Source organism: Aotus nancymaae, unplaced genomic scaffold (genome assembly GCF_030222135.1).
Source record: "Aotus nancymaae isolate 86718 unplaced genomic scaffold, 86718_ANA_hifiasm-v0.15.2.pri h1tg000006l, whole genome shotgun sequence".
NCBI lineage: Eukaryota > Metazoa > Chordata > Mammalia > Primates > Aotidae > Aotus > Aotus nancymaae.
Window position 1 is genome coordinate 45,823,530 of NW_026988417.1, and position 27,225 is coordinate 45,850,754.

A 27,225-nucleotide genomic window follows, 5' to 3' on the forward strand; every position below is an offset into this window, starting at 1 on the left:
CTTAAATCTCACACAACAGTTTATCTCCTTTGGTTTTCATATCACTTATGTTTCACACTCCTGGGATTTCACCTTGAAATACCAAGGTATTTTTCTAAACAGACTAGCCAAACTCCTACCTGATAAAACCTGTCACAAATTATGAAGATAATGCATATTCTTTTCACCCTATTTCACCGAGCAGTTAATAAGTATTAGCTGCAAAAAAAATCTATGTATTTATTAGTCATAACTTAAGCTAACTGATCCATCTTCTCTTACCAGTTTCTTTGTGTGATGTAAGTAACATGGATTAAAGGTGTAGCCAAGAGGCTAAACAAGTCATTCTTCAAACACTCTATTGAGTGATACTCATATCAATCTTATAACTACTCACTCTCAATTTCACCAATATTAGGGGTATAAATAGGGTTCAGATATTTTAGAGGATTTTCTCCTCTTCTTTCTCATTTTTCTTTCTTACAGATTTTGTTAAACTGTACAATTATGTTATACAGAGAATGAGTTTAAAACATGGGGGTTCTTTCTGATAAAATTGACAGTTTTAGGAAAACCTCAAATGAGCATACATAATTTGTTCATTTAAGTTCACATTGCTATTTGCAAATGTACCCTCTCCGTGTGTATATGTGTGCACACCTGTGTATTGTGTGTATATGCATAATCCTAGATTTAAAGATACTTATGGGCCAGGGTTTCTGGATTATGTTTTGTCAGCAATGAGAATCATGCCACCTTCAGACATTAAATATACATGATTTGCTATTACAATGACTCCTAAGGCAACAACCATGCATCATAAACTTTAATAAATGAATACTACAGTGACATGATTTCCGTTCATTCCAAAGTGTCAGGCGACCACAGTTTCTAACTAACAGCCCATTATAGTGTTCTGACCTAACCTTCAAAATGTCAATAAATTGGATTATAATGTAATCCATTCTAAATGTCTTTGAAAGAAGACAGATGAATGTTATGCTGTCATGAATCTACCTCTGGGAAATCTCTCTGCAGAAGAACAGTCAGTTAATGCTTTTGCCTTTAGCTGCTTTTACCATCCTATACTTTCATTTGCTATCCACCAATAAAAATATTTGCACACACCAGAATGAAAATCTTGAGTTTGAAAAGCTAAAGACAGAATTCAACAAACAATTCAATCTTGAAGCCCTTAATCTATTCATTTTTGTAATCTAATATTTGGCAACTTCGATTTGATAGAAGATTTATAATAATCAAATAGCTTCAGCCAGTGTGAGTACATTTTCATGTGGATGTGTTAATTAATGGTAGAGGTGACTAACAACTGTGAAACAGTCATGTTAGGCAAGCAGAACAAATGGAAATACAGGAGCAATCATTCTTAGAGAATTCATTGTTTCTTCTCACCCAGAAGACCAAAAAGCTGAACAGAAATCTGCTCAGGGACATCTCTCTTTTTGTTGATGGCCCAGGGAATTCTTGCTGAGCAATTTTTTCTCACAAAGAGCTCATACACTCAGCTCACTTAACCATAAGCATTACAAAATCTAGAAATGTCAAATTCTTAAATCAGCAGAGTTCAACACTGTTGCACAGATTTCTATGGGCTAACATAGATTCATGAGTATGTGCGTGTGTGGGAGTCCCTGTCTGAATCTCAATAATTCCTCCCTCTCAGAGGGCCCTGCGGGTCTCTGGTGACCATATTTGTATTTGTGTATTAGTGCTGTCCTCCAACCCCTACTCAATAGTTATGGAAGAGTTGGTACCTGATTCAAGTTGGACCAGTGAAATCCTCCTGGGAGTCTGAAATCTGGAACATAGATATCCCAAGATGGAGTTTGTTTCAGTACTTTCCAAAGGAAATCAGATGACTTCCTGAGAGTAAGTTCTTAGAGCTATTGATTTCTTCTCTTGCTAAGTTGTGATGATTACTCAATTCTGTTTAATATTATATTGGGATTTCAAAGCAGTAGAAGTAAATTGGCCCAGGAGATCATAGTTGAAAAAACAATGGGTTATGGTCAAGTCTTGGTATGACATATCATTTCCCTAGGTAGTATCACTTATATTCCTTATAACTATTGATTGTTGAATAAATTGATCATGATGGCTTGCAACAGTAAATTCAGTAAAAGTTTGGTTTTTTAAAAAATTACAGCTATAAGTATCCATACACATGAGACATTAACTAGTTATTTTGTAGACAGTGCTGCATTGGCTATGTAAACTGCCACGTAAAAGCTATTGTAATTCACTACTCTGAATCAATGGTTCAATATTATATTTCAGTGCATGTCCTGATTTAATAATGAAGTGGTTAACTAACCAGATGACATTTTTTCTGAAAATGGACTACATTAACTGAGATGTGCTGACCAGTGGGGCTCAAATAACACTCTCAAGTATCCCTAAGTCTTTTTCTTTAATGGTGCCACAAATATTGGATTCTAATTTTATTTAAAACCATTATAATGATTTTTGGCTGCACACTTACAACCATCTGATGTTTGACAAAATTGACAAAAGCAAGCAATGGGGAAAGGACTCTCTATTCAATAAATGTTGCTGAGATGACTGGCTAGCCATATCCAGAAGATTGAAATTAAACCCTTTCCTTACACCATAATTCCTATTTTATATCCACATTTTAACAGGATATCAGGATGCCCTTATAATCAAATATTTTCTAAAATCACGATTTAGAAAATCATTTGTGGGGCCATCAAACTCAAGATGTATTAAACACTTAAATGTAAGAACAAAGAATAAAAAAAGTTGGAAGATAACCTCAGAAATACCATTCTGGACATAGGATCTGGCAAAAATTTCATGATAAAGACACCAAAAGCAATTGCAACAAAACAAAAATTGACAAATGGGATGTAATTAAGCTAAAGAGCTTCTGCATAGCAAAACATCTTAGAATGTTGTTCATCAACAGAACAGACAACCTACAGAATAGGAGAAAACTTTTGCAAACTATACATCTGACAAAGGTCTAATATCCAGAATATATAAGTAACTTAAAGAAACCAACAAGCAAAAAACAAACAAACCCATTAAAAAGTAGGCAAAGAACATTAACAGACACTTTTCAAAAGAAGACACACAGGAATCCAATAAGCATATAAAAAATGCTCAACATCACTAATCATTAAAAATGCATAAAAAACACAATGTGATACCATCTTACACCAGTCAGAATGGCTATTATTAAAAAGTAAAGAAATATGAGATGCTGGTGAGGTCGCAGAGAAAAGGGAAAACTTACACACTGCTGGTGAAAATGTAAATTAGTTCAGACATTGTGGAAAGCAGTTTGGTGATTTCTCAAAGATGTCAAAGAAATATTACCATTTCACTCAGCAATCCCCTTATTGAGTATATGCCAAAAGTAACACAAATCATTGTACCATAAAGACACATACACACATATGTTCGTCTCAGTACTCTTCACAAGAGCAAAGCTATGGAGTCAACCTAAGTGCCCATTAACAGTAGACTGGCTAAAGAAAATGTGATACATATACACAACCACAAAAAAAGAATGCAATCATGTCCTTTGCAGCAACATGGATGGAGGTGGCAACCATTAACCTAAGTGAACTAACACAGGAACAGAAAACCAAACACCACATGTTATCACTTTTAAATGGGAGCTATACATTAAATATTAATATTTATGGACACAAAGAAGGGAACAAGTCACTGAGGCATACTTGAAGGTGGAGGGAAGGAGGAAGGTGAGAATCGAAAAACTACCTGTTGGATACTATGACTATTACCTGGGTGGTGAAATAATCTGTACACCAGATCCCCATAACATGCAATTTACCTGTATAACAAACCTGTACATGTACCCACGAACCTAAAATTAAAGTTAGAATATATATAATAATTATTTTAAACTATAATAAGAAGCACTGGGCCGGGCGCGGTGGCTCATGCCTGTAATCCCAGCACTTTGGGAGGCCAAGGCGGGTGGATCACGAGGTCAAGAGATCGAGACCATCCTGGTCAACATGGTGAAACCCCCATCTCTACTAACAATACAAAAAATTAGCTGGGCATAGTGGTGCGTGCCTGTAATCCCAGCTACTCAGGAGGCTGAGGCAGGAGAATTGCCTGAACCCAGGAGGCAGAGGTTGCAGTGAGCTGAGATCGCGCCATTGCACTCCAGCCTGGGTAACGAGCGAAACTCCGTCTCAAAAAATAAAAAAAGAAAAAATAAGAAGCATTATACTGTAACCTGTCCTATGTCATTTTTTTAATGTTTTGGTTGCTTTTTCTATTAAAATAAAATATACATATATAATTTACCATCTTTACTACTTTTAAATGTACAGTTCAGTGGCAATTAATACACTATATGCTTATTTTTCCTTTCATCATTCCCTTTTCCTGGCCTATGGTAACTACCAGTTTACACTCTATCTTGAGATCAACTTTTTTAGCTCCCACATGTGCATTAGAACATGCAATATTAGTATTTCTGTGCTTGGCTTCTTTCGCTTAACATAATGGCCTTCAGTTCCATATATGTTGCTGCATATGACAGGATTGCATTTTTATGGCTAATATCTCATTGTCCATATGTACCACATTTTCCTTCTCCATTCATCTATTGATTGGCACTTAGGTTGATTCCATATTTGGCTATTGTGAATAATGTTGCAATAAATATGAGAATGTCCTATGCCCCATGTTAATACATTCAAGACCACTATATTAACTTGTGCTATCAGGTTAAATTATGCAGAGCATTGAGCACCAAGTAAAGCTTGCCTTTAATCCATCATTAAGGACTTCTAGGGACCAACCGTTTATGAATGTTCCTGAACTATTTGCAATGGTGTTATTGACTATAAAGGTAGTTTCTTGCCCGGGGGTTGGTGCTGTTGTTGTTGTTGCTGTTATTCCAATTCAGGATAGCCTGAGCTTGGTTATTTAAGGTTTTAGAAGCAAGTACTTCGCTATTTTTAAGGATTTTCTCAATGCTGTATAAATAAAATACAACACAAAAATAAATTGGTACTGAGAGAGACTTAAAACCATAATTCTCATCATAATCCCTGCTTTTATATGAGTGTGCCCATTAAAATGGACGAATATTTGAACTTATACGGTGATTTTATATTAACAAACTGTGGTTTTTATTTATTTCATTTGTACTTTATATACTGAGGTTCCTTACCAAATTTGTAAAGCATCATTGTAGCAGGATTTTTTAATCTTTGCACTACTGACATTTTGGAAAAGATAAGTCTTTGTTGTTGGGGGCTGTCCTGTGCACGGTAGGATGCTCAACAGCATCTCTGGCCTCTAGCCACTAGATTCCAGTTTCAAACTTTTAGGTCCAGATACATTGCAAAATGTCCCCACTGAGGCAAAAAGATCTCTGATTGAAAAGTATCAGCTAAATTGTAGAATCATAGGACTTGCCACACTTTAGTAATTCCCAGAGAATATTTCCCTCTTGACAATTTATTAATTCATAAGATGATGTTAAATGAAAAATATGGTAAAGAAGTATAGTAGACAAATGAATTTTTAGTATTTATTGTGGTTGTTTTATTTAGGGTGTTTGAATCATTATGGGTCTAAAAAAAGAATGTTGAATCACTGTATTTTTTGTTTCTTTGCTTTGTTTTGGTTTTTATTTTACTTCAAGTTCTGAGGTACATGTGCAGATCTTGTGGGTTTGTTACATAGGTATACACATGCCATGGTGGTTTGCTGCTTCCATCTCCCATCACCTACATTAGGTATTTCTCCTAATGTTATTCCTCCCCAATCTCCCCACCCACTCTTATCACTCCCTTAGACCCCATCCCCTAACAGACCCCAGTGTATGATGTTCCCCTCCCTGTATTTTTAGACAATAAAAGATATTCATGTTGTATTGATAAATGAATAAATTAATCAACCCATATGATCATGGGAAATGAAAGTATAGTGTTTTGTTAAACATTTGGGAAAAAAAATTAAACTTTAAAATTTATTTTGCTCTGGTGTAATGCTTAAATACATTCAAGTAAATTGACCAATGTCCAGTCTATGACAGACTTCAAAAGGTATGTGAAAATGTTCACATCTGTGAGCTTTCATCTTTCATAATGAAAGCCAAAGCAACATTGGAAAGAGGGAGGGGTTTTCTTTTTCCTTTAAGAAAAAGATGCCTTAGGCCGGGCGCGGTGGCTCACGCCTGTAATCCCAGCACTTTGGAAGGCCGAGGCAGGTGGATCACGAAGTCGAGAGATTCAGGCCATCCTGGTCAACATGGTGAAACCCCGTCTCTACTAAAAACACAAAAATTAGCTGGGCATGATGGCACACACCTGTAATCCCAGCTACTCGGAAGGCTGAGGCAGGAGAATTGCTTCAACCCAGGAGGCGGAGGTTGCGGTGAGCTGGGATCTCGCCATGGCACTCAGCCTGGGTAACAAGAGCGAAACTCTGTCTCAAAAAAAAAAAAAAAAAAGAAAAAGGAAAGAAAGAAAAAGATGCCTTAATTGCTGATAGTTTAGCACAAATGACCTAAGCAATAACCCAGCTTGGAAGCCTCAAAAAATACTCTGATTATATTCAGAGCATTTTCATATATATAATATATAGAGAGAAAGAGGGAAAGTATGCATGTAAATATATTAGTATTTGCATATATATATATGCACACATATTTATACAGTATACTGTAGTAGAGTATATATGCTGTGTACATAATATACTACAGTATATTCAGAGCACTTTCATTTGAAAAAAATAAAATGAAGACAACATAAATGCCCACCAAAGGATGATTAGGAAAATAAATTATGGCATTTCCACACAATTTTAGTAAATGTTTAAATACAGCTTATTATTTATTAATACAGAACCAAATTTAAGATGCATTGTTAAAGAAAATAAGCAAGAGGCAAAGGAGTATGTGAGGTAGGCTACTGTCTAAGAGGGTTTTTCCATAAGAAGACATAAATTTAAATTTAAATCGACTACATTCCCCAATCAAAAGATACAGACAGGAAAAAGCCAAAACCCATCGGTATGCTGTATCCACACCCATCTCACATGCAACGATACACAAAGACTCAAAACAAAGGGACGGAGGAAGATTTACCAACCAAACGGGGAGCAAAAATAAATAAATAAATAAAAAGCAGGAGTTGCAACTCTCGCCTCTGATAAAATAGACTTTAAAGCAACAAAGATCAAAAGAGGCAAAGAAGGAGCACTCAGATACATAAGACAAGTTCTTAATGACTTATAAAGAGACTTAGTCTCCCACACAATAATAGTGGGAGACTGTAACATCACATCGTCAATACTAGACAGATCAACAAGATAGAAAATTAACAAGGATATCCAGGACTTGAACTCAGACTCAGAACAAGTAAACTTAATACACATTTATAGAACTCTCCACTTCAAATACACAAAACATACATTCTTATCAGTACCATATCACACCTATTCCAAAAGCGATTATATAATTGGAAGTAAATCACTCCTCAGTAATTGCATAGCATTTCATAGGTTTAAATGAAATATCGGTTGGCTGCTTGTTTGTTATTTTCTTCCCTTATTCCTTCCTGTCTCCATTGTTAAGCACAATTATTGGCATAAAGGAGATTTTCAATTCCCATTTTTAGACTGCATTCTAGCCTGGGCAATAAAGCAATACTCCCATTCTCTCTCCCTCTTTCTTTTCCTTTTTCTTCCTCTCCATTCTTTTTCTTTCCTTTCTCTCTTTCTTTCTTCAAAAAAAAAAATAATAATAATAAGACACAGCTGTGCTTCTATTTGAATAGAATATTTTTAGAAACTTTCAAACTGTAGTTCCTGGAGATTAAGATAAAAAAAGAAACATCAATTAATTTGAATTTTTGTGTTTTTTAACTTATGATTACACTTTATGGGGAGGACCATTACATTTTTTAAAGTTCTTTGTCAATTCAAAAGTGAATCAAAAGCTTGCAAAAGTGGACTCACCATCTGAGTTTCAGTTACTCTCAGACTCCACAGCCCAGAAAACCATACCAGGCAAGAGAAAATGGAGGGATAGTGAAGTCCAGATAGGATATACAGAGTTAGGGTCCTAGAGTTTGAATAAACACAAAAGCCCAACTGGGGATGGTGAACATGGTATAAACTCAAATCCCAGGATAGTGTTTCTTCCCTGGTTATATGTTACCTGCTAAATATAAGTAGATGAGACTTTCAGAGATAAATCTGACAAATCTCTCTAATAATGCGAAGTGTGAGGCACCAAAAGTCACAGAGGCTGGTTTTGTTGTTGTTGCTGATGTTGTATTTAGTTGTAGCAAGAGAGGAAGATAAGCTTTTATGTATAATGTAGATTCCTCCTATTCACAAATTCTGCAGATAGTGATACAGATATTGCTAGGGTAATAAAAATGGAAAGGGTCATGAGATAATAACAGCTATAATAATGATAATCATGTGGGGAGTACCTATTAAGTATGGGGCGCTGGGCTAAAAGCTTTGCATACACATCTCTTTTAATTCTCACAGCAATCCTGTGTAGTAGGAGCTTTGATTAATAAGAGGACTGAGCTGCAAGGAGATAATTTAACTAACGCAAACTCACACCACTTGTGGGCAACAAAGTTAAGACTCAAACTCAATCTGCCTAACTTTAAAATTCTTAGTGACAAAATATTTTAATAGCTTTTTTATGATATCATTGAAATATGGCTATTGCAAATAATGAATTTGTTACATTATTTATGAAAGTAATGTAATCCTCAATAAAATATTAGCAAACTAAATTCAATAGCAAATTAAAAGGATTATACACAATGACCAAGATGGATTTGTTACTGGGATGCAAGGATGGTTCACCATATGTGAATTAATCAATGTTATATACCATATTAGCAGAATGATAGATTAAAAACTACATAATGATATCAATAGATACAGAAAAGCATTTGACAAAATTCAACATCTTTTGTGGTAAAAGCTCTCAACAAAATAGGCATAAAACGAACTTACCTTAACATAATCCAAACTATATATGAAAAATCTAGAGCCAATATCATAATCAATAGGACTTGGAATCAAACCTGGGGGCATTACACTATCTGACTTCACATTGTAATACAAATGTGTTATGATCAAAACACTATGGTAATGGCATAAATACAGACATATAGACCAGTGGAACGAAATAGAGAAACCAGAAATAAACACATAAACTTATAGTCAACCGATTTTCAGCAAAGGTACCAGGAGCATACAATGGGGAAAGGACAGTCTCTTTGACAAATAGTGTTTGAAAAACTGGATATCCACATGCAAAATAAGTAAATATATACATACATATATAAATTTGACCTTATCTGATACCATACATGAAAATCAACTCAAAATGGATTAAATACTTAAGTATAAATATTGAAACTGTAAAACAACTAGCAAAAAACATAAGGAAAAACCTTTTTGACGTTGGTCTTAGCAATAATTTTTTGAATGTGATACCAAAAGCCCAGACAATAAAAGCAAAAACAGATAAGTAGGATACGTCAAACTAAAAAGCTCTATATACAGCAAAGAAAACAATAAACAAAATGAAAAGACAACCTATGGAATGGGGGAAAATATTTGCAAATCATATACAAATTAATATACATTAATATCCAACACATATAAAAATCACATACAACTCAATAACAAAATACAAATTACTCCATTTAAAAGTGAGCAAAGGACCCGAATAGAACTTTTCAAAAGAAGAAATTCAGTGGGAAGCATGCATATGAAAAGGTGCTCAACATATCTAATCATCAGAAACATGCAAATTATACCCACAATGAAATACCACCTCATACCTGTGAGGATGGCTATTAGTAAGAAGACAAAGGACAAAAGTGTTGTCAAGAGTGTGGTGGGGGAAGAACCCTTATACACCGTGAATGGAAATGTAAGTTAGAACAGTTCTGATCTTGCTCAAGATGGCTTTGGCTTATCAGAGTCTTTCATGATTCCATATAAACTTTATGATTATTTCTTCTGTTTCTGTAAAAAACACCACTGGGATTTTTGAACCTATAAAATGGCTTTGGGTAGATAGTATGGGCATTTTAACAATATTCATTCTTCCAAGCCATGCACATGGAATGTCATTTTATATATTTGCCTTTTTAAACTTCCTTCATCAATGTTTTATAATTTTTAATGTACAGGTCTTTCTTCTCTTTGATTAAGTTAATTCCTAAGTACTTTATTGTCGTTGTTAACATAAATAAAATTGTTCTCTTAATTTCCCTTTTTAGAGAGTTTATTAGTATATAAAAATACCACTGATTTCTGTGTGTTGATTTTGCATCTTGCAATTTTACTGAATTTATTAGTTCTAATAGTTTTTACAGAGTCTATAGAATTTTCTATGTATATAATCATGTCATCTGCAAAAAGAGATAATTTTATTTATTTATTTCTGATTTGGATGCCTTTTATTTAATTTTCTTACCGATTGCTCTAGCTGGGAGTTCAGTACCATGTTGACTAGTAGGGCCAAGAGTGAGCACACTTGTGTTCTTCCAGATCTTAGAGGAAAAGTTTTAATTTTTCTGCATTTATTGAGATGATCATGTGGTTTTTATTTTATTAATATATACGTTGTATCACATTGACTGATATGTATATGTTGTTGGTTGTTGCATATCTATCCTTGCATCCAGTAATAAATCCCACTTGGTCATGGTATATGATCCTTTTAATATGCTGTTGAATTTAATTTGCTAGTATTGAGAATGTTTGCATCTAACACCATAAGGGATATTGGCCTGTACCACTCATTTCTTGTATTGTCTGTGTGGCTTTGGAATTAGAGTGAAGCTGGCCTCATTAAACTAATTTGGCAGTTTTCCCTATTCTATTTTGTGGTACAGTTTAAGAAAGGCTAGTATTAATTCTTCTTTGAATGTCTGGTAGACCTCACCCATGAAACCATCTAGCCCTGGGCTTTTCTTTATTGGAAAGTTTTTGATTACTGATTCACCCTCCTCGTTTATTACTGGTTTGTTCAGATTTCTATTTGTTATTGATACAGTTTTGGTAGGTTATATGTTGCTAGAAATTTATCCATTTCCACCTATCCATCTAGATTATCCAATTTGTTGACATATAATTATTCGTAATAGTTTCTTAAATCTCACAAAATTTTGATGCCTTGTTTCTGCCAACTGGTAAACATGATTTGGGGCTAGGAAGCCTGGAAATGAAATGTCATCATTTTCATAATGTTTTGTTTTTTCTCTCTCCACTCTATCAGAATCACAACTACAGCTGCCTGTATGATGGATCTGCGAAGATACCCACTGGATGAGCAGAACTGCACCCTGGAGATTGAAAGTTGTGAGTTACTTGGACAGGGGAATGAAAAAGAGGGATGCTTCCTTGACCCAAATTGAGTTCAACTTCTCACTGAGTTAATTAGTACTAGGAATTTTCAGCTGCACTTGCCTGACAAGTGTTCAAAGGTTTATATTGGTGGCTCAAGGGTCATTTCAATGAAGTTATAGTTTTGAACAATTAGGGAAAGTTTACTTATTTTAGCTCACCTATTTATAAACTCATACTTTCTACTTTTCACAGTGTAGTTTCTCCAAAAGCCTTCCAACATCCAAGCTGCATTAATAAGAGAGGAAAGATATTTAAATATAAAAGACTTTGTGAGATTGTTTTTGGTTCTATCATCTGTTGACCTAAACTATTGTAAATTGTCTTTTAGAAAAATAGTATGGTAGAGTCTCATGTGAATAATGTGTCCTTTCTCCTGAAAAGAAGAAGATGATAAATTGCACTTACGGGGCTTATGCTTTGGGAAAGACTTAATTGTTTTTAGGTTTAGTAACTAATTTTGATTTGTCCTCTTGAGCTGCTTTTTCACTGATTGCTTTCTTAACAATGCAAGTATTTCCATCATGAGATTTAACCTGATTGACTATCTTTTTGTGATTATTTCTCAGCCATCAGCTTATAGATATTTAAGACCATTAATTTGTGAAACCAATGCTAAGCCATTTCTTGGTTTTAAGAGGTGCAAAAAAGTGCAGTAGATAATTCAGACCATTACTATAGTACCACTTAATGTAACATGAGAAATTGACAGATGTTTATTTAGATTATCTAAAATACTTTCTAGATCTAAACATTAAGAAAGTAAGAGAAAATGGGAAAATTCCAGGTGACTCTGTAGTATTGTTGAAGAATAAATGTGTTTCCCCAGTGTCTCATTATTAAGCAATTACATTAACTTTCTAGTTCCACTGTATACACAGAAATAGATGAAGGTGTTTGTGTCAATATAATTACTTAAAACATAGACATTGATCTACTCCCACTAAAATCTAGAATATACAAGAAAATTCGTGAACAATTCCCTAATCAATACTCTAATTTTAAATCTCATTATATAACGAAGTTACTAAGTATTGAAAGGTGTTTATATATAAAGTATTGATAGTAACTTTTGGTTCAGATACCAAAAAATGACCACATTCAAACCACAGGAATTAACTATGAACCTAATCATGTATTAATAGCTAACAACATTTTATAAACAAGGCAGAACATTAGTTCAACAAGTAAATCATTACTTTTGGAACTGGTACAGAAAAAGGATAACTCATGGATTGTCCATACATGTGAGATGTTTTTTACCCTTTACCACTCTTCCGTTGACTTTGTGATTTTTTTACCTTGACTTCTGCTGGACAATATTAGCATACAGCAACCTCATGAAATTCCAAGACCTTATGAGTTTTGTCATTTGCTTAAAGGGCAATGAATTTTGACAAATGCTTGAAATTGATTCTGTGTTGTAAATTGTAAATTCTAAAATTATCAACACTTTCTCCCAAAATGCATGTTTTATTTATAATGAATACTGAGTTTTTATATTATAGGTTGACATTTTTCTTTAAGTTTGAAGATTTCTTTATTCATATTTTTTAAAAGATGACTTTAAGTCCATTTAATATATCATATAATGATCAAAACTACAAATGAAGCAGGAATTAAATGTAACTTTTGTGGGGAAGGGATGGGGAAAGCCCAGGCAGCCAGATAGTCCAAAGTAGTCAAATTTGATGTCAAATAATAGGCGGTGACCCAGGCATATGACAATCATTGAGGCAGTTTAGCAAGATGCAACTAGTTGTTTGAACAGATAGATGAACCCAGTAACTGAGACTCAGCTAATATGTACAAATTCGAAAAGGTGGTAATTATCATCAAAGTGATCCAGCAGCTGGTCACAGAACTACAATCCCTAAAGATACCTAAAACAAAGCAAAAAGTCTTGACTGTAAGAATATGGATAATGAGGAGTCTATGGAGGCAGGAACTTAGGAGAAAGATTTGCAAGACTAAGCTGGGTATTATATAACACCTTTGTGACATAAGTATTTGTAACAACATTTGAGAGATGGTATATCTGAGGCTCAGAGAAGTAAAATAACTTACCCAGAGTCATAGGGCAAAAAAAGTAATGAAGTAAGAATTCAAGCCCAAGTGTTCTTCTCTTCATCATGGAATCCTTAATCAACAGGTTAGTAAGGGAGCATAGCATCAATAATTAGAAGTATATGTTGGTCATGGTGGCTCACGCCTGTAATTCCAGCAAATGGTAGCTCACACCTGTAATCTCAGCACATGGTAGCTCACGCCTGTAATCCCAGCACTTTGGGAGGCCGAGAAGGGTGGGATCACCTGAGGTCAGGAGTTAGAGACCAGCCTGACCAATATAATGAAATCCCATCTCTACTAAAAATACAAAAATTAGTCAGGTGTGGTGGCATGCACCTGTAGTCCCAGCTACTTGGGAGGCTGAGACAGTAGAATTGCTTCAACCCGGGAGGTGGAGGTTGCAGTGAGCCAAGATCATGCCACTGCCCTCCAGCCTGGGTGACAGAGGAAGACTCCATCTCCAAAAGAAGAAGAAGAAAAAGGAGAAGGAGAGGGAGAGGGAGAGGGAGAGGGAGAGGGAGAGGGAGAAAGGAGAAAGGAGGAAGGAGGAAGGAGGAAGGAAGAAGAAGAGGAGGAGAACGAGGAGGAGGAGGAGGAGGAAGAATTAGAAGTATAGTGCTAACTGGAAACACTCTTGGCTAGGTTAGAAATGCTGAATCAACCAAAGACTGGTCTGTATTTCCTAAATTATCCCTGATAAAGGTCAGTATAGATCCCAGAAGCTGAACTTCACTCTTAGATCAAGGGTCAAACAATTTCAGCTACAAAGAGAAGGTAGCCTTTGGATGCAGGAAACCAGGCAGGCCTTGATTCTATTGATGTTACCCTTAAAAAAAGAAGAAGCTTCTGATGACAGCATAATTTAACTTCAATGTTTTTCTTAAAATATATCCCTTATTAACAATAGATAAACCAATGTAGAGTTCTGAAATCTTAAGAATAATAATTTTAAGCAGTGAAGTAGCATATGCCAATGTGGAGTGTGAATGAACTTTGCTTGTTTCTACCTAAGTACATAATCAATATGTTGCTAAGTATTAATAAATAATGAATAGATTGTTCATCTATTTTTTAACTTTTCACAAAGAAACCTGTTATTTTCTGAAACAGCTCTTTCTGACTTGACAGTGTATTAAGACTATACTGAGCATTAAAGTGATTACAAATGAGAGGCTCTAGTGTCAGTTGAGAAATAAGAATGATGAAGTAGACACCCCACTGATGTAAGATTGAACCAATCACACGTTTGTGAACAACAGAGTGGAAACTGCCTGCATTACAAAATTCACTAGTTTATATGCTCTCCCGTCACAATCTCAAGGCTGGCAAAATGTTTTCCTTGGTTAGGTCCTTTGAGACAAATTAAAGATGTTTTGCTTAACTTGATGTCATCTAATCAAGTACAATTGAAAAAGCCATAAAGGCCTGTTAAATTGAAAGTTTGCTTGAACTTGGAGCAGATTAATAGCTTCGTAGCCCTGGGGTCCCATAACATGAGTTAATGGCATATAGAAAAATCAATCAAGGAATTTAGTCTAAAGAATATTTGGAATTTGAAATCAATAACACTATCATGTGAGAGTTTGATAGCCACGAGCATCATAAAGCTATGGAAAGGGCTTGGGATAATAATCATGAAGGAATCAGGTAGTAAAGATTTAAAAAGATCTGCACCCTAATCTCATCCACTCACTTTCAGTAGATGTTGTCACCTCACCACATCAAAATAATAATAATAAAAGAAAAAGGCATTTCAGGTCTGAAATCTCTCATTTTCACTCATCTCCTTTAAACTTCCTTATTCTTCACCACCATTCCGAATTAGTTCTCTGTATTTCACAGGAAGACATGTTTCTATTTCTTTCTTAGGCTGGCCCTGCCCGCTGTGCTTAGAATTCCATCTCTTTCTTCCTCCTCTGGAGATTGATTATCTCTAGTCCACACACACCTCACCCTTAAGCTCTCCAATCCTCAATCCTGCCCTGCCTACCTCTTTTCTCATAGCCTGTGAACAAGCTGAAAACTCTTCTCATCTTAAAACACCTCCACTCTACCCCATTTCCAGGAAGCTTTTTTCCTAATCTCTCTCTCTCTTTTTCTCCAAAGTACTTGAAAGCATAGTCTATATCTGTTGTCTATTGCCTCAACTTCCTCTCAACCCACTGCAATCTGGCACCTGTCTACCCACCTCCTGCCTCTGCTGAAACTGTTCTTAGAAAGGTCACAAAGGACCTCTTTACATTCAATCTTACTCTATGACTCCCAAATCTATATCTACAACTGAGATCTCTTCTGAGCCCCGAACTGATGTACTAGCACACTTCTTGTTGGCATGTCTGTTTTGATGTTTCAAAGGCATCTTAAATTTAATTTGCTTAAAACTTTACTCTTGATTTTTCCCTTTCAAATTAATTTTTCTCAGCCACTTTAATCTTATTATTTGACCATAATCCTGGGATTGTTAGCTCCATTTCTCTCAAACTCAGCTGATCCCTTCTATTGCCAAGTACCATCCATACTACCTGCAAAATATTTATCAGGCCCATCCATTTCTCCCTCACCCTATTGCCACCAGTCTTTTCCAAACTGTCATGACTTTTTACCTGGACCATTGTAGCTGTCTCTTCAGTCTTCTTTCACTTTTGACTCCCTTTAACCAAATTTCTCCCCAGCAGCCACAGTGATCTTTGCAGGATGTAAATTGGATCATATTATTTCCCTGCTTTAAAATATTCAAAGACTTCCCATTACACTGGTAAAACTGTCCACTCTTCTTGATCTTCAAGCTCTTGTGTGACTTGATCTTCCTCATTATCTTAAATCCCGTCACCGTTTTCCCCTTGTTTTCTGTATATACAACTCCAGCACTACAGAATTCTTTGTTTCTTGCAGGCAAATTTTTCTCTTATCTCATCTTAACCATCTTGTTTCTTCTGGCTAAAATGCTTTTTCCCATCATAGTTTTTTGGCTTCCTCTTCTCGTCCTTCAGTCCTCACCTCACATGTCACTTTCAGTAAGAGGCTTTCCTGAGACTCCTCCAATCTAAGCTAGGAACCAGTAGTTGTTCTCTTTTAAAATTCTTTTTTAATTTCCCATTGCTATTGTCTGAAAGTTTGTGTCTCTCCAAAATTCATATGTTGAAACCTAAACCCCAATATAATGATATTAGGAAGTGGAGCCTTTGGAGGTGATTAAATCACGAGGGCAGAGTCCTCATGAATGCGATAATGGTAGTCCCCACTTATTCACAGTTTTGTTTTTTGTCTGAAAATGTTAGATGGAAAATTTCAGAAGTAAACATTCATCAGCTTTAAATTGCACCATTGATTGTAGCATGATGAAACCTCCCACCATCATGCTCTGTCCTGGCTGGGACATAAATCATCCCTTTATCCAGTGTATCCAATGTATATGCTGTCTATAATGCCTACCTATTAATCATTGATGCCATCTGCTCCTGGCATCCCACCCCTGACGTCATCATAGCTTGACGATCCAGGATCACTCAAAGCAGATGATGCCCCACTTGATATATCTTTAGAAGACCAGTAGTAACCAAAAGCTATGTCACAATGCCTACATCATTCACCTCACTTTATCTCATCATGCAGGTATTGTATCATCTCACCTTACAAGAAAAAGGGTGAGGAGAGTACAATAAGATATTTTGAGTGAGAGAGATCACATTCATGTAACTTTAATTACATTATATTCTTATAACTGTTCCATTTCATTATTAATTGTTGTTAATCTCATACGATGCCTCATTTACAAATTAAACTTCATCATAGATATGTACATATATAAAAAACATAGTGTATGTAGGGTTTGGTACTATTCACAATTTCATGTATCCACTGAAGGTCTTGAAATGTATCCCCTGAAGATAAGGAAAAACTATTACATTTCTCTTATAAAAGAAGCCCTGAGATCTACCCTGCCCCTTCCACTATAAGGACACAGCTAGAAGACACCATCTATGAACCAGAAAATGGGCCCTCACCAGACCCTAAAATCTGCCAGTACCTTGATCTTAGACTTCCCAGCCTACAGAAATATGAGAAATAAATGGCTGTTCATAAACTACCCAGTTTATGGCATTTTGTCATAGCAATCCAATGAACTGAGACACCCATATCATAGTAGTATTTGTTTGTTTCCATGCTTGTTTTTTCTTTCCCCTGTAGATTATGAACTTCCTGTGAGGAAAGGGATCATTGTTTTGTTCACCATTCAATCACTAAACCTAGTCTAGTACCTGAAAGTAAATATTTGTGAAGTGGATGTATGCAAAATTTCTTGGCTTCAAACTTTTCAAGTCATTTGACTTTTAGAAGGTAGGTCTAGTTTTAATTTTTTCAGACAAGAGTTAAGATCGATATTTTTTTACTTCCAATAAAATATCATTTCATTTATACACTTAATACAGTCTTTCTTTTGTATAATTTTGTATTTATGTTTTAAGACCATCTCAGCTTGGAATGATGGCATGGGCCTGTAGTCCCACATATCTGGGAGGCTGAGCTGGGAGGATCAATTGAACCCAGGAGTTTGAGTCTAACCTGTGCAACATAGTGATACCCTATCTCTTAAAAGAAAAAAAAAAGAGTAGGGCCTCTTAAAAAAAAAAAAAAAGACTATTTCAAAAATTATAAAAGTGTCAAACAAAAGCCAGATAAGGAAAGATCTAATGTTTAAGTTACTTTAGGAATTTTGAAGGGTGTAATGAAATTATAAGTTTTTTTTTTTATCATAAGGTATTAACTATCTATGTTCTTCCTACTTATACTACGACGAAGTTTTCAAAGGTAATATTTAGTGACACCTGGTTACTTTCATACCGGTTGCTTGTTTTTAAACATGGTTTGGTACTTTTAACATAGGCCTTGTCTTATGTATTTAATTTAATGAACTATCCACTCGATCTATCTGTTTAAGTCTCAGAATATTGTCATTGTCTTAATTTAAATATCTTGATAGTAACAACATGTACACATAATGTAAAGCAATAGTCATGTTTAATCATTTCCAAAATAAAATTATTTTATTGTCTACAAAATAGTATATAACATCTGTCCACACAGTGTTATAAAATGGCTTAGCTTAGATATGGAAAATGTTCTGAGAAAATGGGAGGCTTGCAGAATTGAAATATTAAGTTTTATTTAAGTGAAGTGTCACATTAACATCTAGAAATACAATTTTAAAAGTATAGTTTCCACACCTAAGACATGAGTAGTTCTATAAATGTCTGCCTTTGAATAGTCATATCTGGAGAATTATGTCCAGTTCTTACTGCCATATTAAGGTAATTTGATGCAGAAAGAGGAGACCAAGATATCTGTAAAAAAAATTTAAGGAGGCATAGCAAACATTCTGAATCTTTTAATGTACTGTCATATAGCAGATGAAACTACGATCAGTGTTGCCCAGAGTGTAATTCATAGTTCTTCAGAGAGATAGAGCCAGTAAGCTACACAGACCCTATGGGCTGCATTTTATATAAAATAAAATATATAATGTACAACAAAAAATATAAAATTTTATATAGAATATGGCCAGTCAAGCCAATAGGATATGTATAGCATATACATATACATGGAATATATAAAGTATATAAAGAATATGCATTTACATATTTTTAGAAATACATACATTTATATATATATATATTTAGAATAAAATCCTTTCTATTCTAAATGGGTACCAATACTATTCCCTCTCTCTCTTGCTCTCTGTCTCTATATATATCCTACATATATATAAATATTGGTATATAATATATATAAAATCTATCTATATATATATCTTATCTCTATATATAGATAGGTTGTATTTATATGATACCTGGCTACTAATACCATTACATATACATAAGTGTATATATTATATACAAGTACCTATATATAAGGTACATATATAGAGAGAGAAAGTACAGATAAGAAACATATATATATAGAGAGAGAGAGAGATAAGATAGAGAGAGAGAGAAATATTTTTTTTAAGGAATTGGCTCACACAATTATGGAGGCTGACAATCTCAAGATCTATGGAGTGAGTCAGCCAACTAGAGAGCCAATGGTGTATTTCCACTCCCTGTCCAAAGGCTTGAGAACCAGAACTGATAGCATAGCTCCAGTCTGAAGACCTAACAGACTCAAGACCCAGGAAGTACTGATGTTTCTATTTGAGTTCAAAGGCAGGAAAAAACCTGATGTACCAGTTTCAGGGTAGTCGGACAGGAGGAGTTCTCTCTTACTCAAGGGAAGGTCAGTTTATTTGTTCTACTCAGGCCTTCAACTGATTGGATGAGGCCCACCCACACTGGGAGTCAGGGGCAAGATGCTTTATTCAGTCTACTGATTTAAATGTTAATCTCCTCCAAATAACAGCCTCACAGGAACACCCAGAATAATGTTTGACTACTAGATACCTCATGTTCCAGACAAGTTGACACATAAAGTTAACCATCACATTCAGGAATGCTAGATTTGAACCCGTTTAATTCCATTTAATTCAACTTGCACTTCTTAAGTAGCAACACATGGTTCCATGTACCACTAAATGCTGGTGATACAGCAGCAACAAGCAGACAATAGAAGCTACAGGAAGGTACATTTAGAAATTAAGAGACTCTCCAATGAGTGGTAGTGTTCATTCACAAAATAGGTTCCTGCTTAAGAAAGAACTTTCCCTACCACAGAGACACTTCAGCGAATTAGAAATGGCCACAAACCAGAAATAATATAGAGGACCTTCTTATTCAAAGGCCAGTTTAATTTTATAAACTTCAAGGTCTCTTGTAGCCTCAAAATCTAGACCTCTGGGAGTTTATTAAATTCAGTTACACCACTAATACATTGCTTTCTGTGCCTGTCTAAAATATTAATTCTAAAGTGATCCTGATTTATAAAGGAAATTAAAATATAGGAAAAAATATGAATATATAAACGTAAATACTCACAGGGAAAATATGAAATATAGGACAATTACAAGCAAAAGCCTTTAAACCATTCTTACTTTATTGCTCCCTGTCAAATCATTAGTCCTGATCTGAAATAATGTAAATCCAGCATCTACAACATGCTGCACACTTTCTATTCATGGATGCGAAACACCAAAAATAGCAGAAGTAAATTGAACTTCATGAATGATTCATGACTTCCCTTGCTTTATGTCCCCATTGTCAAGGAAATTAGCAGCATTGGATATCTCCTTAGATAAATTTGATTTTGCCATATTCAGTAGACTACTTAATGAAAATGAATATTTCACATTTATGTTCATAGAAATGTTAATGAATTTTAGTGCCTGTAGCTTTTTTGATGAGCAGAGGGGTGGGTGTAGAAAGGAAGGGAATATTTTTTCAGAATTAATTTATTCCATTTTCCAGCCTGCTTCTTTGAAACTGTGAAAAAGCACCCTCTCTGAAAAGTATCTGATCTTTCAAAGTTATAAAATAAAAGCCAGTGAAGGAATGGAGTTACTTTTATGAAAATTAGTTTTGCAATCAACTTGACTATAAAGTAAGCCTTATAGTTGCTCACTTTTACACTACAGACATTTTATTTTCCATCCATGGGCAAGCGGCTGTGTAGATTGATGAGGATATTTCAGATTTACCGATTTAGATTTCTGGAAGTTTGTTCTTCCATTGGTGTTATGATGGATGACCGTTTTGCAACTAGATTCCAAAGAGGAAGTGGAAAATAAAGCTTGTTTTTTAAAATCTAAAGCTTTTAGGGAATAACCAAACACTTAAAGACACATTTTATAAAGGAAATTTGGTCTTCTAATACTGGACACCCTTGCTGAACTAAGGAGCTTTGATTCACTTAAGATACAAACTTGATAATAACAATATTTAATATTTATTAATGTGCCAGGCACTTTATAAAGATTCTCCACTGATTCCTCCCACAAGAAGGAAATCAAAGCATCAAGGTAGATCAAGGTAGTAACTTCGAGACAAAAAATCTATAGAGGTTTGAATGAGATTTGAACTCAGGCAATCTGACTGGCAAGTCTAGGATTTAGCCCTTAGAGTCTCTTGAGAAAACTTGCTTTTCAATAGTGTCTTTATAAAACCTTTTTCTCCAGCTTCCTTATTGTGTGTGAGTTGGGTGGTTTTAGGTGTACTCTATCTGGACAGGAAGCAAACACCTGAGAAGAAAGCACATTTTAATTGGTCCTTCTCTCTAACTGAATCTGTCCCAATTCAGTCCTTAAGTAGGCTTTATTTTTGACATTCTTGTCAGTTAAACTGAATATTGATATATTTATAGAATAGCAATTATTTTACTAAATCACTTCTATAAATGCAATCCATCACACAATGGCCAGAAATACTTTCTCTTCTAAATGGCTATGAATACTGTTCCCCCAAATCATATTAGTGTGGTGCTGGGCCTGACAACAATGGTGCTACAGTTTCAAAGTCCATTTTTTATTCATAATTATAGTGTAACAGGCAGGTACTATATTCAAAGTCAATTTATTATTCATATAGATGCATGAACATATATAACCTTGGAAATAGACATATTCTTTTGAAGGGTCTTGGATTTTCTATGAGCCACATCCACATAGGAATCATGAAACATGTTTCATTTCCATATAGTGTCAATTTCCACATTTAAGTTGCATAATTCTTATGTTTAAGGTTAAAGAGTTTTTAAAGGGAGCTTTTAAAAAATGTTGATACTATGCCCCATCCCAGACCAATAGCATTAGAATTTGTGGAAGGTAGGTCTGGGCACAAGCATTTCTTTTTTTTTTTTGAGACAGAGTCTCTCTCTGTCACCCAGGCTGGAGTGCAGTGGCGAGATCTCAGCTCACTGCAACATCCACCTCCCAGGTTCAAGTGAAACTCCTGCCTCAGCCTCCCGAGTAGCTGAGATTACAGGCACCCGCCACTACGCCTGCTAATTTTTGTATTTTTAGTAGAGACAGAGTTTCATATTGGCCAGGCTGGTCTCGAACTCCTGACCCTGTGATCCACCCTCCTCGGCCTCCCAAAGTGCTGGGATTACAGGCATGAGCCATGGCTCCTGGCCAGCACAAGGACTTTTTAAGTTTCTAAATTGATTCCAATATGCAGCCACATTTGACAGCCACTGTTCTAAGGTTGCCACGCATTGGTTATTTTTCCTCCTCTCTTTTTCTTTAACCTCTTCTTTCAGTAGACCAGTTCTCTAAATAAGAAGCAGAATAGAAACACAGAAATGAAATAAAGTACAGCAAAGAACATAAAATAGCATGATTTTCAAAGAAAGAAATCACTAAAGTGATCAAAGGAAAAATTGTAAATTATTCTTTTATTTTCTCTGGAAGAAGTCTTCATTTTTTTCTCTTCAAAGTGCATGCCTTGAAACAGGTGGACCAGTGAACCCTTCCTTATGTTAGAATTAAGTGCTCCAGCCTGATATTCAAATCTATGTAATAAGAAATCAAGTTGTTACAGGATGCTAATCTATTTTTAAAACTTATACATATATTAATATATATCATATATTATCTTACATACCATATATTCATATTAATATATCACATATTAATATGAATGTGACCAATAAACATTAATTTGTGTAATGGTGCTGTGGAAAGAGAAGTTATTTACACTTGGGAGAGAGAGACATGGTCATCAGCCACTTTAGCAACATTCTCTATCATGTAAAAGAAATAAAGCAAGTTAAAATGTATGCTTGAATGAATACGCAATGGTTTTTACAAGAATAGCTTCTCAGACCGGGTGTGGTGGCTCATGCCTGTAATTCCAGCACTTTGGGAGACTGAGGCTGGCGGATCACCTGATGTCAGGAGTTCGAAACCAGCCTGGCCAACATGGCAAAAACCCATCTCTGCTAAAAATACAAAAATTATCTGGGCGTGGTGGTACATGCCTGTAATCGCAGCTAATCAGAAGGCTGAGACAGGAAAATCACTTGAACCTGGGAAAGGGAGTTTGCAGTGAGCAAAGATCGCACCATTGCACTCCAGCCTGGGTGACAAAAGAAGAAAAAAGAATAGCTTGTCAAACTGAAATCAAGCACAGTCTATTTCTTTCAACTACAAAAATTTATATAAGAATAATTTCTGTGTTAATCTTCATCCACCACACTGTGTCCTATAGGTACTGACTGTACTAATTTGATTGTGTAAAAAAGTAGATTTGTCTGAAAACTGCTAGCACATTATTGCATTGATTCCAAATCAGTTGTATCCCCAGGAGTTAGATTATGCAGACCTACAATGCAGACAAATAAATCTCACTGAATAGAGCTAAGGGCTTGCCTGCTGTCATCTTAGGTACTATCAGAGCAGAATCACATAACCTGTCTGAGTTGCTCCTTGCAGTGCTTGTCAAACATTCATGTGCATACATAGATCTGGTTAAAAATCAGATTCAGAGTTAGTGAGCCTGAGCTGGGGCTTAAGAGTCTGTATTTTAAACATTTCCCAGCTGAAGCTAATGTTGTTGGTCAATTGACTCAATTTTGAGTATTAAAAATCTAGAGTCACACTCATAGGCGAGTGTTGAACAATGAGAACACATGGACACAGGGAGGGGAGCGTCACACACCAGGGTCTGTGGGGGGGAACTAGAGGAGGGACAGCGGAGGGTGGGGAGTTAGGGAGGGAGAACACATGGAGAAATGTCAGATATAGGTGATGAGGGGGAAGGCAGCAAACCACATTGCTGTGTATGTACTTATGCAACAATCTTGCATATTCTTCACATGTACCTCAAAACCTAAAACACAACAAAATATATATTTTTTTTAAAAAAAGGAAAACAGCTGCTTTCTGAACACTACTGTCAAGGCATAAAGGTTTTCAGAGATAATAACTCTGCTTCTGTGTGCAATAAAAATTTAATTAAAACAATTTTTTTAAAAATCTAGAGTCAGTAAAAAATAAATAAAATATAAAAAGCCTGTCTCACCTATCCTCTTCAATCAACTTTCGCAGCCTGTTTCCTTCCTAACGTGATTTAAATGATTAACTAACTAAAAGCCTTTTTTTTTTTTTTTTTTTTTTTTTTGGAGATAGAGTTTTGCTCTTGTTGCGCAGGCTGGAGTGCAATGGCATGAGCTCAGCTCACCGCAACCTCTGCCTCCCGGGTTCAAGTGATTCTCCTGCCTCAGCCTCCCAAGAACCTGGGATTACAGGCATGCACCACCATACCCACCTAATTTTGTATTTTTAGTAGAGACGAGGTTTCTCCATGTTGGTCAGATTGATCTTAAACTCCAGACCTCAGGTGATCCTCCTGCCTTGGCCTCCTAAAGTGATGGAATTACATGCATGAGTCACCGAGCCCGGCCACTAAAAGCCTTTTTCACACTGGTTGCTCAGCCCTTGAATCAGAGAGTTTGAGTTTTAAATAACTGAGGCAGAAAAGTCATTTTCAAATTACCTGAAATACATATATCTGAACAGAATATTTTGTTAAGTAACATTCCTGGCATTTCTTACATATATAAGACTTTCAGAAATATAGTATTTCATTAATACTTCTAAACTTACATTAAAAATAATATTTGGGTGAATATTTTCTATATAGAAAGGACTTATTTTAACAAAGAAAAAAATTTTTTAAACTCTATTTGGTTTTATTTGACTCTATGTCCAGAAACTAGAGGTTTTTTAGAGGAAAGAGCACATAGTTACACCTCCGCTATCTAGAGGTCTGCAATTTAATGAGTCATTCTGGAGAACACAAGTTTTTCAGACTTTATTTTAACTATTCTTGATGTGAATCTTTCTCAACACAGAATTCTGAAAAGCGTTTATCCTTTTTTGATGATTCAAGGTCATAACTGTGAGCATTTCTCATGATGTGTTAAAGCTCTAGCTTCACATGAATTGAAGGCAGATGTAAGGGACTTGTACTCTGATCTTCCTAGTGACCTGAAAACCTATCTTTTTGTAAGTATCTGCCTAGGCAGAGTGATGAACTACCTTTCTATATAATTAATGTGTCAACAGTAGAAAAGTCCATCTGAGTCATTAGGCATATTTTTCCATCTTAGGACATAAGTGTTTTTCTGGCATAGTTCTCATTTTAAGTAGCCTAATCTCTTCACTAGGAATCAGTAACTGTTTTAGCATGAATTGTGAGCTCCAGGGTCTCAGTCATGGCCCAGATCCTGAATGTCTACATCCTCATTACCTTCCTCCATCCTGTCTCCAGTAATGATAGGTTCTCACAGGTCACCTACATTCAATCAGTATGCGGTTGAGTTATAATTGCTTTCTACATGAACACTCCTATTCTCCTTGTTATTGCCATTATTTTATATCTTCCTCTTTGTACTTGTTCATGTTATATATAGAGGGAAGGTATGTTACATAATAGTCAACTGATTTTAAATTGGAAATATTTGGAAGTATCCTCCCATCTGCCCCAACAAATGCAAAACGATACTCTCCCTGTTGTCCCTCTGATTATTTACTTCAAATTGTTCATCTGGTTGCATAATAAAAGGAACAAACCTGGTTCTACCACATTTTCACAGCTTCTTGACCCTTATGTACAGTTACAATAAAACTAAATTTTCTTCACAGTTGCATGAAGCTTAAGAATTAAAAGTATTCTTCTGCTGCTGTGATGTCAGGTTATGTTATTCTTCTTAAAGTTTTACTTTGAAGAGAATTTCATTCATAACAAACATTGAAATCTCTATCTTTTGTTCCATTTGAGGATGAACAATAATGCAACAATGATAACATGAATAGAAGTAGCAAAAACTAAAGCAAAAACATGCTGAGATTGAATCTCAGGTACAATGTTCACATGCCACAAAGACCATGAGAAGGGCAATCCAAGAGTAGGTCAAGGTGAGATATATGTTGAATATATCTGCAGGCATAAATGCAGAATATTTAAACCTAGCAAAGATGACACTGGACACCAGCTATGAGACTTACGCATTACTCTGACTGAATTCACATGGGAAGCATTTTTTTTGTGGTAAGTTCTGTTTTAGACATTCAATATCTACCTTAGAAGTGAACTGGTCTTTCTAAATCAAAGCTCTGAGAAAATGCCATTGACCAAGTGAAAGAAAGCTGCAAGTAGAGCCCGGAGCACCTTTTAAGATTTTAAATTTTTATCATCTGTTAGACATTTAAGTGGAGATATCAAGTGAAAGTCTAAGTCTAGAGTTCAAAGAGAAATTCTACCTGGAAATATAAATTTACAAGTCATGATCTTCTAGATATATTTAAACCCATGAATCTGAATGGCATTTCCAAGGTAATTAGTGTAGCTCAAGTAGAGGACCAAGTATAAGTCTTGGTCAAATCAGCGCTAGAGGTTGGGGAGATAATAGAAAACACAAGCATGGCAATGGTTATGTGCATTGGTTACGTGCAATGGTTACAAGTGCATAATAAATAATAACCCATTTAATCTCAACCATGACTCTATCAGTAGGTGCCACCTTTCCCATTTTCCCAAAGAGGAAGCATTGTTACCATTTACCAAAAATGAAGCCGAGACACAGTGGCAATAGCTAATTTGCCCATGTTCAAACCTAGTAAGTGTCAGAGCCAAATCCACAAACAAAAAGCAATGACACTGAGAAAGGAGAAAACCTAGGAGAGATGGGTAAGCTGGAAATTAAGGTCAAAAAAAAAAGTTCTAGAAAAAGAAGTGATCAACTGGGACAAATGTCCCTGATAGTGCAAGCTGGATGAGAATTGATAACCAACAATTGGATTTAGCAACATGGAGT

At 35.4% G+C, this 27,225-nt stretch overlaps 1 protein-coding gene across 3 annotated transcripts in view; it reads left to right on the forward strand.

The window, feature by feature from the left end:
• The window catches only part of GABRB1 (gamma-aminobutyric acid type A receptor subunit beta1), a 438,325-nt gene that overhangs the window by 319,615 nt on the left and 91,485 nt on the right, over nt 1-27,225 (forward strand). For all 3 annotated transcript variants that reach the window (XM_064366790.1, XM_064366794.1, XM_064366788.1), the window contains exon 5: nt 11,285-11,367. In XM_064366790.1, coding sequence (XP_064222860.1) covers nt 11,285-11,367 — 83 coding nt within the window. The remainder of the gene's footprint in view (nt 1-11,284; nt 11,368-27,225) is intronic.